This window comes from Epinephelus fuscoguttatus, linkage group LG14 (genome assembly GCF_011397635.1).
Source record: "Epinephelus fuscoguttatus linkage group LG14, E.fuscoguttatus.final_Chr_v1".
Lineage (NCBI taxonomy): Eukaryota > Metazoa > Chordata > Actinopteri > Perciformes > Serranidae > Epinephelus > Epinephelus fuscoguttatus.
In genome coordinates this window covers 12,852,679-12,869,129 of record NC_064765.1, presented here as the reverse complement: position 1 = coordinate 12,869,129, position 16,451 = coordinate 12,852,679, and the positions used below count along the sequence as shown (strand labels likewise).

The 16,451-nt window shown below is 43.1% G+C and overlaps 1 protein-coding gene across 7 annotated transcripts in view; it reads left to right on the top strand.

Annotated features, from left to right (window-relative positions):
• The window catches only part of tnika (TRAF2 and NCK interacting kinase a), a 106,810-nt gene continuing 90,359 nt past the window's right edge, over positions 1–16,451 (top strand). For all 7 annotated transcript variants that reach the window (XM_049597171.1, XM_049597170.1, XM_049597167.1 and 4 more), the window contains exon 1: positions 1–432. In XM_049597171.1, coding sequence (XP_049453128.1) covers positions 376–432 — 57 coding nt within the window. In that variant the 5' untranslated portion in view covers positions 1–375. The remainder of the gene's footprint in view (positions 433–16,451) is intronic.

Below are 16,451 nucleotides of genomic sequence, written 5' to 3'. Positions count from 1 at the left end.
GCTGTCACAGCAGCGGCTCCAGGACGAGCACACTAGCAGTAATCCACTTTCCACGGCGCTTCACCTTCCTCTGTTCCGTCTACATCCCCTCAGACATGGATCTGGAGGTGCTAACGTACGCGGCGCTCTCGCTTTCCATCCTCCACGCGTTTGCGCTCTAGCTGTGCGCTCCCGGCCCGTGGCTCGTCCCGCTGCTGACCACAAGGAGACTGTTTTTTTTTTGTTTGTTTTTTTGAGACATCACTGTGTAGCAGCAGAGACGGGGGACAGTAGATAACTGAGCAGCAGCAGAAGAGGGACCACACAGTCGTGACAGCAGAGGCCGTTTCAGGATATTCGGGGCAAGTGAGAGCTGAGCTTTTTGTGTCCTCCATCATGGCGAGTGACTCTCCAGCGCGGAGTCTGGATGAAATCGACCTGTCCGCTTTGAGGGTAAGACGATGTGACGTCTTTCTTTTCTTTTTTCTTTTCTTCTTTTTTTTTTTGTATCTTACAAATATAGCTGAGAGAAACCGGTGTGTGTGCGTGCCGTGCGCGCGCGCGTTTCTCCTTCTCCTGCACCTGACAGCGTTCCCTGAATAGCAACCGGCAGGAGAGCAGAGGAGGCTGCGAGAGGCGGATGTGTGGGAGCCAGGCCGCCACAATGTGTCAAATTATAGATCAAATTATATATAGACATTAACTAAGTTGACAGCTGCCTCGCGCATCTGAAGCCTCATCTTCATTCAGGGCAATAACAGGAAGGTCTGATGCTGTGTGTGTGTGTGTGTGTGTGTGTGTGTGTGTGATGCTGAGGTTGTAGCTGGGATTCTGCTGACCTGGATAAGGGGGTTTGTGTATCTTTCTTTTCTCGGGGCCAGGCTATTATAGGCCCATCAGCCTTGGTTTAAACAGCAGTGGAATGTGTGTGTGTGTGTGTGTGTGTGTGTGTGTGTGTGTGAGAGAGAGAGAGAGAGAGAGAGAGAGAACAAGACATAAACACTTCCTTGTTTTCAGTCCAAAAATTGCCATTTACCCCCCACCCTCCTCCTCTGTATGGTCATCTAGTTTCTGCCTGCTGTTTTTGGAGCTATCTACTTAGTGTGTGTGTGTGTGTGTGTGTGTGTGTGTGTGTGAGTGTCAACCTACCTGTAGTCAGTGAAGCTGAAGCTTTGCATGCTGCAATCGCCAGTTCTTTTGTTCATCCGGTGTGTGCTGCAAAAACCACAGCACACACACTCACAGACAGACACAAACAGCCTCCTGCGCTTGTGTTTATGCGTGGATACCCATGTTTTCGCCTCGCTGGGCATGGTGTGTGTGTGTTCCTAATGTGTGGGTGTCTGCCGGGCTCATAGTCAGCTGCACACAAGTAAGGGATGCTGCACATGAGAATGGGGCTCCAGCTGAAGCTCTGAGAGACATCACACACACACACACACACACACACACACACACACACACACATAGACACAATGCAGTTGTATTTACCTGTTTCCGTGTCTGCTTTATTGTGCCCGTATGTCCATTTTTATAGCCTCATTCCACCTGTCTCTTCCTCTCTCTTCATGTCTGTTTGCTTGTCGCTGTGTTGCTGTTAAAGTCACAACTGCTCATCCATCTACCCTCATGCTATTCCGTCTTTTCTATCAATTTTATCACCCGTTTTTTTCCTCCAGCGTCTTGTCTGTCTGTCTGACTGACTGAATGCACCTCCCCGTCTATCTGCCAGCCGCCCTGTCTCTTGGCATTATCTCTCTCTGCCCACCTCCCTGCCCTGCCTGCATGAAGAGTAATGTTCACAGGGGAGGTGAATGAAATGTCGATAACAGACGCTACTTTTGAGGTTTACACCTGCAGCATGTTTTCGCCGTGTGTGTGTGTGTGGGAAAGCGGAATTGGAAGGTGGAATGGAAAGGAGAACATGAAAGAAGAAGAGGAAGGAGAGGAGGAGAGGGAATGAGAGACAGAGGAGACAATAAAGAGAAATGAGGAAGAGGAGGGAAGCGTCTGTGCATTGGGAGTCAGCCCATGCATGTCCTGTTCTTTTGGAGGCGTGATGTCAAGCACTGCAGCTCCAAGGACACACATTTGTTTTTACATGGTGTGCTCATGCATTGGAAGGTGTGCAAATGCATCAGCAGTGATCTTTTGACCCCCCTTTTCTTCATATGTTGTATGTTTGTTTGTGCACAGTGACACAGAAGCTCTTTAAGAACCTCATGGTTTGTTAGATTATGATTTACTGGTATTATAAGAACGAGACTTCAGAGAACTCCTCTGAACTGCTGATAGGTCACTGGCTTCACACTTCTGCAGCCAAGCTTTGTGTAAACCCAGCCGGCATTGCACGTCTCTGCAAATCATGATGAAACATTTGTACTCTTATGTAGCAGATGTGTGAAACTTTTATGTTGTGGATTCACAGAGAGAGCCAATCACAATCATTTCCTGATTGTGTGTATACTGCATGCAACAGTACATACTTTGTAAGGACAACTGCAGTGCCTACTAAAAGTACAAAAGAAAAAATATGCAATTCAGAACGCACTCAAGGATTTTCCTCTGTGTGGTGGCCATTTTGGGACATCTCAGACGGAGTGTGTCACCCCAAAGTCATTGGGATTTGTCCTAAGGGAACCCTAAATATTTAAGACAAAGTTTTGGTGCAGCTAGAAATGCCACGATGTCTCGCCAAGAATCACCCGCTTTTGGTGACACAATCCCAGCTACAATTAACACAGTGTCTTGCTAAAAAGCACCAAGTTCTGCTGCCACAGTTGCAGCTAGAAATGTCACGATGTCTCACTTGAAAAACACCCGACTCTAGTGCCACAATCCCGGCTAGAATTGCTACAGTGTTTTGCTAAAAAGCAGCACCTGGTTTTGGTGTTGCAGTTGTGGCTGGAAATGCCCCTATGTCTTGCTAAATATCACCTTGTTCATTGCCACAATCCCAGCTAGAATTGTCTGTGTGTCTCCCTTAAAAATACCCGGTTTGGTGTCATAATTGTGGCTGGAAATGCCCCAATGTGACACTAAAAAACATCCAGTTCTGGTGTCACAGTCGCAGCTAGAAATGTTACAATGTCTCATGTAAAATAAATCAGGCTCAAGTGCCACAAAACCGGCTAGAATTGTCATGCTGTCTTGCTAAAAACACCTGGTTTTGGTGTTGCAATCACGGTTGGAATCATGTCTGGAATCATGGTTGGAAATGCCCCCGTGTCTCGCTAAAAATCTCCTGGTTTTGGTGTTGGCAGTTGTGGCTGGAAAGGCCCCTATGTCTCGCTAAATGTCACCTGGTTCTGGTGCCACAATCCCAGCTAGAAATGGCACAATACCTCGCTGAAAGCACTCAGTTTTGGTGACACAATCAGGGCTGAAAATGCCCCAATGTTAAAAATGTCGCCACAGTCGCAGCTAGAAATGTTATGATGTCATCCTCAAAAAACACCTGGCTCTAGTGCCACAATCCCGGCTAGAATTGTCACTATGTCTCGCTAAAAGCAGCCAGGTCTGGTGCCAGAAATTGCAGCCAGAAATCAGGTATACATAACATTTGTATATTATTAATTTATGGATACATTGAAACTTGCACCCAGTTTTGGCAACACAATTGCAGCTAGAAATCACATATATGTAACATTTGTATGTTATTATGTAGTGGATAAATTGAAACTTTGAAGTTTCTTTACATTTCAGCAGTGTGGTGGTTAATGTGTGGTGGTGTTCAGGCACAAAACTACTTAGTTACGGTTTGGAAAAGATCATGCCTTGGCTTAAAATACCAGATTTTGGTGGCACAATCACAGCTGGAAATGCTGCACTGTCTCCCTTTAAAAACACCCAGTTTGGTGTCATAAATGTGGCTGGAAATACGATTATGTCTCGCCAAAAAATGCCCAGTTCTGGTGCCACAGTTGCAGCTAGAAATGTCATAATCCCTCCTAAAATTGCCCCTATGTCTTGCTAAAAAACACCTGGTTTTGGTGTTTCAATCGTGTCTGGAAATGCCCCTATGTTTCGCTAAAAATCACCTCTTTCTAGTGCCAGAATCCGAGCTAGAAATGCCACAGTGTCTCGCCAAAAGCATCCAGTTTTGGTGGCACAAGCGCATCTAGAAATGCCCTGATGTCTCCCTTACAAAAAAAACCCCAGTCTGGTGTTGTAATTGCAGCTGGAAATGCCCTGATGTCTCACTAAAAAACACCCAGTTTTGGTACCACAGTTGCAGCTAGTAACATCACGATGTCTCACTCAAAAAACACCAGTTCTAGTGCCAGAGTCCTGGCTGGAAATGCCCCTATGTCTTGCTAAAAATCACCTGGTTCTGGTGCCACATTCCAGCTAGAAATGCCACAATGTCTTGCTAAATGCACCCAGTTTTGGCAACACAATTGCAGCTAGAAATCACATATACGTAACATTTGTATGTTATTATGTAGTGGATACATTGAAACTTTGAAGTTTCTTTACATTTCAGCAGTACTGTGGTTAATGTGTGGTGATGTTCAGGCACAAAACTACTTGGTTATGGTTTGGAAAAGATCATGTCTTGGCTTAAAATACCAGATTTTGGTGCCATAATCACAGCTGGAAATGCTGCAGTGTCTCCCTTAAAAACACCCAGTTTGGTGTCATCATCGTGGCTGGAAATACCTTGATGTCTCACCAAAAAACGCCCAGTTCTGGTGCCACAGTTGCAGCTAGTAATGTCACAATGTCTCACTCAAAAAACACCGTGTTTTGGTGACACAATCACAGTGAGAAATCACATAACACTTGTACGTTGTTATGTACTGGATACGTTAAAACTTTCAAGTTGCAAGCTTTGTTGTTTCTTGGTCTTGAACAGTGATCTGCAGCTTTGCAGTTGTCTCGCCTCGGTCTCACACTGTTTATTATCCCTTTCACCTTCTGATGATAAAGTCGGTGTTGATATGACACACATGCATGTGGTTTGCAGAAGTGTAAACACCAACATTGTCTTCTGGTGACTGTGCAAACCCAAAGATGCTTCTGTTCGATGAAACTGAGCAGCCATGACGAGTTAAAGGGAAGTAAAAGGGTAAAACTTGGTGTTAACGTGTCAAAGCTTCTTCGGCAGTGTATACTGTGTAACTACGTCACTATTCCAGAGACGTGTCATTTGTTCTGTTTCCGCTGAAAGAGAACAACAGCTTAAATCCTTAAGGTAGCTATGGTTTTCCACTGAAGTTAGGAAGCAACAGAAAGTAATCCCTGAACATGTCTGCACAGGGCCTGTTTACACCGTACACTCTTTGTCCCTCCACTTCCTTATCTGCACTGCTGTACTTTTGTTCCCATCGTTCATATGTTTCCATCTTGTATTTTGGTTCATCATGATACTACCCCCCCCCCACACACACACACACACACACACACTGTCTCAGATGAGTGTACAGTCAACCACTGGACTGGCTAGACAGGAAGTAGGTCAGCTGGCTCTGACGAGGTGGGGAGGGGGGTGGGTGATTATAATGCTGGCATTAGTGGTGGTGATGGGGATTGTGTTTTTATATGTGTGTGTGTTTGTGTGTACGGGGGGCAGAGCTCGCTCTTGCACTCGACTGCTCTTGGGCACCCTGACCATTGTGCACACGTACACACACACACACACACACACACTGATAAAAAGAGACAGACAGAACTGAGTGGGAAGTAGAGTGGAGAGAGAAGTGGCTTTTTATGTTTGCTGTCTCTGCACTTTTCCTCTTTTTCTTTTTGTCTTTCTCCCTCACTCGCTTTTTGCCTCATCGGCTCCCTGCGACATTTACTGGTGTCGCGCATCAACCCCCGGCACCTGCATAGATGCCGCATGTTTCACTCGAGTGGGAAAGGCCAGAGTTGCAGGCAGATGCGGAGATGTCCCCGCCGTCGTGCGTGACTCACACAAGACAACCAAAAGGCCAGAAGAGGTCGAAGCTCTGTGGTTTTTATACAGACAGTGGTTTTTATGTAAAAGCGATACACACACGTGCGCACACACGCGGGTCAGAGGCGTCAGAAGCACGGGTTCAGCCAGTCAGCTGACGAGAGCAACAGATGGTAAATCAGCAGGAAGTGTAGACACTCACACTAGCGCACACACACACACACACACACACTAGCAGTGCACAAATGTGCTGTGCAGGGACTCAGGTGTGAGATCTGAGATGAAAGCGAGAGCAGGTGAGGATGAAGGGATATTAGTGACAGGGTCAGAGAAAGAGACGCAGAGGGAGAGGGAGCCACAGCAATGGATTCAGAGAGAGAAATGGGACGTGTGAAGATGAATCGAGCTTAGAGGGACTTAGAGGGACAATGAGAGACAGAGAGAGCAGAGAGAGAGAGGAGAAGAAAGCGACAGAAGCTGCTGTGCTCGGGCTAAAAGGTGGCGATGTGACCAGTGACTAAAGTAGTCTGAAGCAAAGACCCCTCTCCAGATCTCCTCCCTCCCTCTTTCTCCGTCCCCGTTGCCCAGTAAGGCCACATTCCTCAGCCCCTCGCCATGGACGCCATAGTAACGGGGCCACAGCAGTGCCCAAGGCTTACACAGAGCTTATTCATGAATAGTCTATATACTGTATGGCAGTCTGTCGCTGAGAAATGCCCCTCTCCCTTCCACCCTCCTCTCCACTCTGCCTGCCTGCTTCTAGTTGACCTATTTCTCCCCCCAAGTCACTGATGGAGGCACATAGAGTCTTTAATTCTCTGCTACACTTACACAAGCACTGAGATGTAAGTTGGCTCCATATGCAGAAAAATCTGCAAAGAATCTGCCAAATTTAATCAGTAATCGATGAATTTTTTATGTGTCCTTTATGATATCTTCTTATCACCAGCTGACTTAGGAAATTAGTGTTTCGCTTGATGCCAAATCCAACAATAATTTGCTGTCTTAAAGGAAAACTTCACCCCTCAAATGATAATTTGTGTATCAGTCACTCACCCTGTGTTACGTTGAATGTGTGGGGGAAACTTTGATTTTCTCACATGCCTCTGGCAAACGAAGAATCCAAAAGTGGAAAAAAGATCTTGTTGAATTGGAGTCATAGGGGTCCGTGTTTAAAAACTGCAAAACCAAATCAAAACATCCATTTACAAACTCCTACACAGCTCAGTTAGTGTAATAACATTCTCATTTATCCAGTCATGCTCAGTATTTCCCAAACATGTGCTTTTTCAGAGGTAGGGGTTAAACCTTACTATTTAAAACTGAACTGAAAGTGAAACTTATCTATGCTCTCTTCAAAACCAGACTCCATTGACAAAAACAGTAATTTTACCTCACTGAACACAGGAGTTGCTGGTCTACCACCGCCTCGATCAGTTAGTTTGTGTTATTGTGTGACTTTGGTGTTTTAGAGGCTCAGTTCAGATTCACCAAAGTCACACAATAGCACAAACTTACTGATCGAGGCAGTGGTAGACCAGCAGCTCCCGCGTTGAGCGAGGTAAAAATTGAGCATAGTGTTAGTCCAGGCAGGACACAATGTCAAGCTCAGCTCACATCCCAGCTACATCAGCTGATCTCAGACAGCCCAATCAACTGATGGAGCAGCTGATTGATGGAAGGGAGTCAGCTCATAGATCACATGATTCCTTTCTATGCAACCAATTGGTGAATCTCACTCAGGGTGCCCTATTTAAACTGCTCTGGCCTGCCTACTGTTGCTGCTTCCTCTGCAAGCTGCTTTGCAACCCGCCTCCACCCCAGCTCCTCCTTTTCATGCTGTGTTTGACTTATCAATGTCAAACTGTTTGTCATTGATGCTGCTCTGTTCTGTTCCTGAGGGGTCTTTGCTGCAGTACTGTAGTCACATGGAAGGGTGTTTAGGTTTGCTTTCTCTGGTCTAGGCTTTCCTTGTATGCATGTGGAAGGGCAGAGAGGTGTGCTCTCTCCACCGCTAGAAACGAGACGCCAGTAAAACAATTGATTCCCTATGATACGGCGCGTCTGACTGGTTTTCAAGCATTTTTTATGATGAGCGTCTTTCTGGCGTCTTTTTAGACATGCATTCTTTTTCTGGCGTTTTTTTAGATGCGTGTTTGTAGATGCTGAAAGTTGAAATAATCTCAACTTTTGGGCGTCAGGTGCCAGTAGCACCATAGCTCCGTCTTGGGTCCATTTTCAATGTTTTGATCGCCTGGTTGCACACACACCCTTGCTCTACAGGCGCTCCTCGTAAGGAGCGCTCATTGAAAGGGCGTTTCAGGCATTTCAAGTGTCTTTGAAGCATCCACGTATCTAGCGCCACCTGTAGGTGTGATCGGCCCCTTAGGCTTTCTGCATAGGCCTTGGAAAAGCAGAGAGGTCCCAGAACACAGCCATACCGCCAAATACGATACTGCAAATCGTCATAGAGTTTTCAGTTTCAGTTCAGTTTTAAGTAGTAAGTACTACGTTTTTAGCAAAAATTGATGTGTTTGGGAAGTGCTGAGCATACGACATGAAAAATGAGACTTAGACTACACTGCACGCGTTGTGTGAGAGTTTGTAAACCAATGTTTTGGTATAGTTTTGCTGGTGGTAAACATGGCCCCCTATGACATCAATTTATGAACGATTTTCTTAGGGTTTTGATTTTTTGTTGTGCATGAAGACATGTGAGAAAAACAAAACTGTCTTTTCAAATGCAACTTAACACAGGGTGAGTAATTGATATACAAATGGTCATTTGGTGGGTGAAGTATTCCTTTAAACATTCAGGTTCAAGACAGGTTTTCTGGGAATATTTAGTCATGCACAGAAAGTGAGGTAGTTTATGCTTTTTAGCATTAACACTAGTGTTTTCTAGGTAATGTAAGCACAGTTTCTGAGCAGATAAAGTTGATGAAATTAAAGGAAAAAGACTTCAAAGTAGCGCACACTGTGTCTGATTTCCAAATAATTTCTTAGAAGTGCAGTGCAAAAACAACTCAGCAGAGATGATCCTAAAATAAACAGCTGTGATCTTCTAGATCATAACTTTAAAAATTTGAGTGCATGATGTTTCAGAATGCTTTAAAGACATTTATGGATACATTAAAACGTAAGCGCACTCCTTAACGCACACTGTCTCCCTTTTTCTGTCCTCTCATACTGTAACACATAAAATATAAACACACACTAGATCTGGAGTGCTTGAAGGAATCACGTGCGTGTAAACAAAGTCCATAGTAGGAGCTGAATCCCTCCGCCGTGGCTGACTCGCAAGGTGCCGGGCAGGAAGTCAAGAAAGATGGATTGAAATGACAGAGAGAGAGAGCAGGCGGGCAAAAATTGAGAAAAAAAGATGAATGATGAGGGGGATGGAGGGATGGACAGAGGGATGACAGGAAAAGGTGTGAGATGACAAGTTGGCAGAGACGGATGGAAGGCGAGAGGCGGGTGCGGATGGTTTCATTAGCATCGCAGAACAAACTCTGCGGCGCGTATCGTCTTCGGCGGGCTGTAAATCTGTGATTAAGAGTTGACTCCTGTTAATGTACTGTACATGTCTGGGTGAGACATACTGGGAATTAGGCCACCACAGCATCTCCTTGTAAAAGCAAGTAGTGGTGAGCCATGTTGTTAAGTGTAAGTGATTTTTTATAAGAGGCAGACCCGGCCCCAGCATGACTCCTATCATCCTCTTAGGCTCTCTAATTCAATCCACCTCACATCTCTGTAATTCACTTTCTATAGACACTAACTGCACTCACCTGGCTGCTGCCTTGTGCACAGGAACATACTCTTTAGACACTCAGCAGCCTGGCATGATCTGGAGAAAGACCATCCTGGCCGTGTTGTAAAAGTTTCCCCCCATGTTTGTTCTAATGCCTTGAGTCTCACATAGTTGGGCATCAAGACATTAGTTAGTAAAACACTTGCCTATTTACATATCCACCAGACACAGAGCAGCATTAGTATTCATTCAGAGTCCTGTTTTTTGCCACCTGAGGAAGTCCAATACTCATTCTGCATTAGCTCTGTGAGCTGTTCACGGCTATCTGAGGGAAATATGTGGCTTATTAGCTGCTGAATGCTTCAGTATGCTCACCAGCTACAGTAGGTGCTAATTTTATGTTTGCCATTTGGTGCTGGGCTAGAAGCATACAAGCAGTTTGTTAGAGCTTTTTGCTAAAAACAGCTGCCTGCTGGAAACTAGGGTGTAAGAAAATAGCAGTGCACTTTAGTATCACAATATTATGTTTTATGATACTATACTGCTTCTTAAAAAACACTGTATTCATTTGTAATAATTGATCACATGCAAAAATTTGTGGTAATGAGCCCCCCAAAACTGCTAGATAGTAATAATGTTGTGATCCATCGTCAGCCATTTGACACGTCCATTCCAACACAGTAAAGGCCCATTTATGCTCCCTTTACGTACAAAAATGTATACGTCCGTTTCAAACGATGTTCCTGTCACTGCCCAAATACTTCCCTGCGTCCTTTACGTTGGCATTGATGTTAACCAATATATCCACCAGGGGGCAGCCCAGAGTCAAAAGGTTATGACAACAACAAACTCAAAAACAAACATGGCGACTGTGGAGGAGATATTGATAATGTACCTCTTGCATAAAAGACAAAAACAGACACAGCGTTGTAGGAGGCGGTGGTCGGTTAGGCCGTTAAATACATCGTGACTGGAGGATGGAGAATTCTTTTCTCTAGTACTGCCGATGAAAGAAGTTGAATTGTTATTTCTTCTTCATGTCTCACTAGAGCTACGTATCGGGTAGTGACGGCAGCACTGCCCCCACGGTTTCCAGTGGTACTGCTCCGTTTGGCTCGTATCTGTAAGCTTTATGGAAACGTGCAGAAATACGGACGAAATGAACGCGCAGCACGGACAGAAGGCTCTGTCCGTATCCGGATCCGTATTTAACGTTGAGCATAAATGAGCCATAACACAACCCTATGAAAGGGTTCTGATTGCATAACAAAAACATAACTTTTTTTTCTTTATACCCTGACAATCTCCCTAAAATTAGATTTAAAAAAAAAAAAAAAAAAAAAGAAAAACCACAATAAAACGTCTTGTTCAGTAGGGTTGGGCTGGTGTGAAAATTTTAAAACCAATTTAATATTAAGCCAAACACCAGACCGGACTGGTATACCGAATCTAACCTGGTGTTGCACTTGACTGGAACATAATGACACTGTGTCCCAACATAAAAATTGTGTTTGAGTGTCGCATTTGCTCGAGATGAGGCTGCAGATGTAACCACGTAAAAGGTGGGCGAGTAGCCTACTTGCTATCTTCCTACGTTTGTAACGTTACTTTTCAAAACAGAGACACGCAATTTATATTGTGATATTACTGGAAATTATACACAATATAGCCAACAGCAAGTAGCCTAGCTTGTGATTAGCAATGGTCATTTAGCTTACCAGAAACCAGAAATCCTAAATTGACCCAACTCTATAGCTAAGAGCAGTGATACTCCACTTGCAGCCTGTGGGCCAAGTCTGGCCCGCGAGTGGGTGCACGATGGCCTGCCAACCATTTTCTAATTCACAATGAAAATTAATTGACTCACATCAACATTTTTTCTTCTGTACTTTGTGCCAGAGTGCATTAAACTCCTTTAAAAAGTAGAGCTTGTTTATTACAGAAAGTGCCGGGGGAAGATGTGGGGTCCAGGCTGAGCCACAAATGTCCTCAAATCCTAGAAACACCCCAGTGTTCTCCTGACCTGTTTGTGGCTGCTGTGACTGGGTTTGCCTCATTTATTCATTTTATATGATGAATATAATTAATGATTATGAATATATTCATGTTTGTTTATTAACTGGCCTCCTGTCATTTTGTAAAAGTGGTCCCCAGGCTAAGCAAGTTGAGTATCTGTGGCTGTGAGTATATTACAATATATCACAAGATAGTGATATATTGATAGTCGACAAAAACTCAAATGTTTTAGTCAATGAAAATTCATTATATTTTAGTCAACTTTTAGTCATATTTCTTTAATCTTCAAGTAATCTAATAAGGCTAATTCAGTCATCAGAAATTAGAATCAAGGTGATAGGTTGTATAAAAATTTCATTTAGCCACATTTTTTCCAACAGCTACAAATACTTTCTACACACTTACAAACTTGAATTTCTCCAGCAGTTTTTGACAGGTTCAAGGGGGGATTCACAAGCACACACTTACTGGTCATCATTGGAAAAGCTAAACCTCTCTCTCTATTTATGGTCCCAAAAACTTTGACGCCACAAATAACTACAAAATCAAATGCAGATTTTTTATTTTTAGCTTGTCATCGTCTTGTTTTTGTCATCAACAAAAGGTCATCATAGTGTTCGTCAGCAAAATTAACACTGATCAGGTAATGGCTTCAGTCATTTTTCAAGCGAAAATGTCAAACGCGCTTGTACGAGCCTTTGAAATGTGAGAATTTGGTGCTTTTCTTTGTCATTTATGATAGTGAATGAAGTGTCTGGGAGTGTTGGTTGGACAAAATTAGCAAATTGAATATGTCACTTTGGGTTCTGGGAAGTTGTGATTAGCATTTGCAAAATTTTTTGACACTAAATATAAATCGATCATAATTGTAAGAATAGCTGGCAGATTGGTTGTCTATGAAAATAACTGAGTTGCAGTCCCACTGGAGTGTAGCTTGATAAGAGTGCAGTGACAGTAAGCTCAAAGACTCTAGAGCTGAAGGGAGCTGCAGAGTCTGGTCGTGGTTTCCTGTAGGTTTCTAACTGTGAGCGACCCCCTTTTACATTACATGTCACGTTACATAGTAATGTGAGCCATCGTTAACATAAAAATATTGATTATTAGTGCAGTTTTAAATGTAATTATCTTAACTTTTCAGCAGATATTACACCACTCTGTAGCACACCTCGTGTATCTGGCGTCTAAGTGAGCTACTGTAATAGAAATGCTTAACTCAGGTCTGGTTGATACGGACATAACTTAACTCCACTCTGAGAAAGTTCAGTATTTAGTCTTGCTTTTTATCTGCAGATACGCACAATGAACAGAATCAGCAGATTAACCGATAATGAAAATAACATCAGCCGTAGCTCTGCAGATAGATAGAGACAGATAGTGGACAGGATGTGGTTTAAATGTTCAGTAGGTGTAGAATGTTCTTTTCGTGATTTTGCATGAGCACAAAGAACATATTGCTTGTTCTTGTCTGTAATGAGTGCAGTTTGTTTCGAGATTGTAGTCTATCTCTGTAATTTGTGTCACTGTGTGAATACAATCTCAGTGATTAGAGCCGCTGCGTCTGCACTGTTTTATTTATGTTTTAGTGGAAGTTTATTACTCACTCACTGCACTGTTGGTGTTTTGCTTCATGAACATACTTTCTCTATTTTTATTACACTTTGTTTACTAATAGTCCGCATGTCATGTGTTGATATTACAAGGTGTATTTGTGTGTGACGGATATAGATAGAAATGTTTGGTCTTAAGCTGATAAGAGAAACCATATCAGATAGACATCTCATGCCAAGGCCTCTATGGCACATAAATTTTCCTGCTCCCGCTAATAAAATCTCCTTTGATCTGCAGGTTACAGCCTGCTCTCAAGAATCCTGCGACAGACAGGGTTGACACAGACAAACACTGAATTTTAGATTTACAGACAGTCAGACCTGATGAAGGAGTACAGTATCAAAATGGTTTGGACAAGAATCCTGGGCGTGGTTTTGATGCACTCAGTGTTTGTCCTTCAGGCACTTTTACAGGAGTTATCTTAAAAAAGTTGAGTGTCAGTCAGAAACAACCAAACGAAGACGGAAAGTTGTTGTTAAAAGGTGGAGAACAGTCTCAAGTCTTTTTAAAAATTTGGCAAATGGCAGCAGATTAATAATTAACCACTCAGTTTCCTCAATCAGAAAGTAATATCTTAAAATGTAAATTCAAAGACATTGAAGGCACTCTGATATACATTAAAAGTCTTTTATTACAGCATGACAGACGAATATGTGTTCCAACTGAGGAGTCTTCGTCAGTCTTTGTCACATAAACAATCATGTGAAGAAGCGTCATTTAAATTCAGCTGCTTTCCGCTGACTCAAAGTGTATATAGGTCAAATTTACCCACAACGTAACAGCAGGATTAGAGAAAAAGCTATTCACAGTGAACCATTATAGTTATTGTTGTATGTGTTGATCATCAGATGAGTCACACTTCCGATTAAGTCTTTGACCCCAACAGTGTTTACTCATAACTTCTCAGCAGTTGTGGTAAGGAAGTGCATCATGGTTAATTGTATTTCATAACACCTCAGCATGTGTTTACACCTGATTTTATTGTGAGGTGTTTGTTCTGGGTTTAAGTATTGGTGTTGGAACTATAGGGTAAGCTTTCGGTTGAGTAAGACTTAAGGTTAGGAATGAAGGGGAAAGGATTAAGGTTAGGCTGAAGAATGGAAGAATGAATGCAGTCCGTAAAAGTCCTCACACATGTCGTAAAGTGGCTTTCACAAGAACTGCAGCCCTGCACTCTAAAAGCCATTATTTCTAATGGCCTGTGCTCATGGACCAATATCCCCCGTTCAAAGAAAAGAGTGGATCCAGTACTGCATCCATCTCAGTGTCCTCATGCCCAAAGTTAATCCCACTACATCCTACTTCTGCAAACACAAAAAAATTCAATGTCAAGAAGAAATGGCAAAGGAATAAGCAAAAGGAAGTAGAAAATGCATTTCCTGCCTGTGGATGCTGATGTTGAAATGCATTGCTAAAATTGCAGAAATGTTAAACAATAGCTTGAAAAAAGCTTTAATGCATTGACTACACCTCTGAAAACACTGAAAGCTGTAGAAATGTGCAGAATTGGAAGCTGAACTGTTTTACCAAAAGATGCTAAGAGCTGAAATACATTGCTAAAAAAGGTGGAAGCTAAAATGTAATAATGTCAAAGGTTAAAAATCACCGAAAAGGCTGAAATAAGAAATGCTGAAGCACTGATGTGACAAAAGTCAAAGTAGCAGCAGTAGTTGTAGTAGTAGCAGAAGTAGTAGAAGTTGCAGTAGTTGTAGCAGTAATTGTAGTAGTGGTAGTAGAAGTAGTAGTTTTAGCAGTAGCTGTAGTAGCAGGAGTACTTGTTGCATTAGTCGTAGCAGTAGTTGTATTTATAGCTGAAGTAGTAGACGTTGCAGGAGTTGTAGCAGTAATTGTAGTAATAGCAGTAGCAGTGGTAGTAGTAGTGGTCGTTGAAATGGTTGTAGTAGCAGTAGTTGAACTAGTAGTAGTTTTAGCAGTAGCTGTAGTAGCTGAAGTTGTAGTCGTAGTAGTAGTTGTATAGTCATAGTAGTAGTAGAACTAGTAGTAGTAGTTGCAGTAGTTGCCGTAGTCGTAGCCAGGGGCGATTGCTCTGAGACAACAAGGGAGGCTGAACTTCCCTTAAAATTTCATAGAAGAAATGGTCAAATATGCACTATTGAATTTACATTAAAATAAGAATTTACATTGCCTTAAATGTGCGCTAGGATGCATTTCACATCATGACTAACGTTCACATGTCAGCTGTTTATCACCAGTTTTCAAACACGACCTCCCTGTCATACATTCTCGTGTCAGCGCGGTGGACACGGAGCCTCCAAGCGTTCCTATGAGACAGCGCTGAGCAGGTTTATTTCATGCAGCAAAGCGAGACAGTCATTGGATAAATGCGACAAAATATTCACTTAAACCTAATGGACCTACCCTGGAAATCTAGAGTTCTCGTGAGAGCACAATTTGAATTTGCTCAGCGAGTCACTCTGGCAATCAGTAATGATGGTCATTACCCATGCCGTTGGAGCCGAGCTGCACTAATCACATCAGTGTATCTGATATAGGCGGGCCAGAGGCGAGCTAAGCAGATGACGACAGCGCTGCGACGCCGAAGTCCAAAATCAATCAGTAAACATTGCAAGATGGCTACGGATGAACACCAGTTGTTTGAAATGGCTTTGGCCGCTACAATGAACAAGTTAGACTTGGCTTTTTCTCTAAAAGAGGAACAGAAGATGGCACTCGAGTCTTTCCTTTGCAAGAAGGACTTTTTTGCTGTTTTGCCGATCGGATACGGCAAGAGTCTAATCTACCAGTTAGCTCCGCTGATAGCGCTCTGGATACGTCACCCCGTGTATTGTTCTGATGGGTTGTAGTGTTATCCAATTGCGTGCAGTGATATTTACAAATGCATGCTTGGTGCCGCCCCTCAAGTTGGGCCATTTGCATTACTCATAGCCAGAACCCAAATCTTTCTAGATTTGGGTCTGGATTTCCAGGCTAAATGGAGTGCTAGACGGGACAGGACGTTCGGTGTATGCGTGATGATTGGAGTAATTGTCTAAAAGGCTGAGCCCCTTTGTGATTGACAGTGCTTCGCATTTCGAGCTCAGTCCCATCCAGATATTTGCGAGTGGAGTCAGAGTGCTGTCCGGAGTTCCTTATTTCCATAAGCCATATAGCTTACTTTATGTAAACTTAAAGTGAGCTTCCCCTGTTTGAAAGACCAGCAGCCGCCACTGGTCG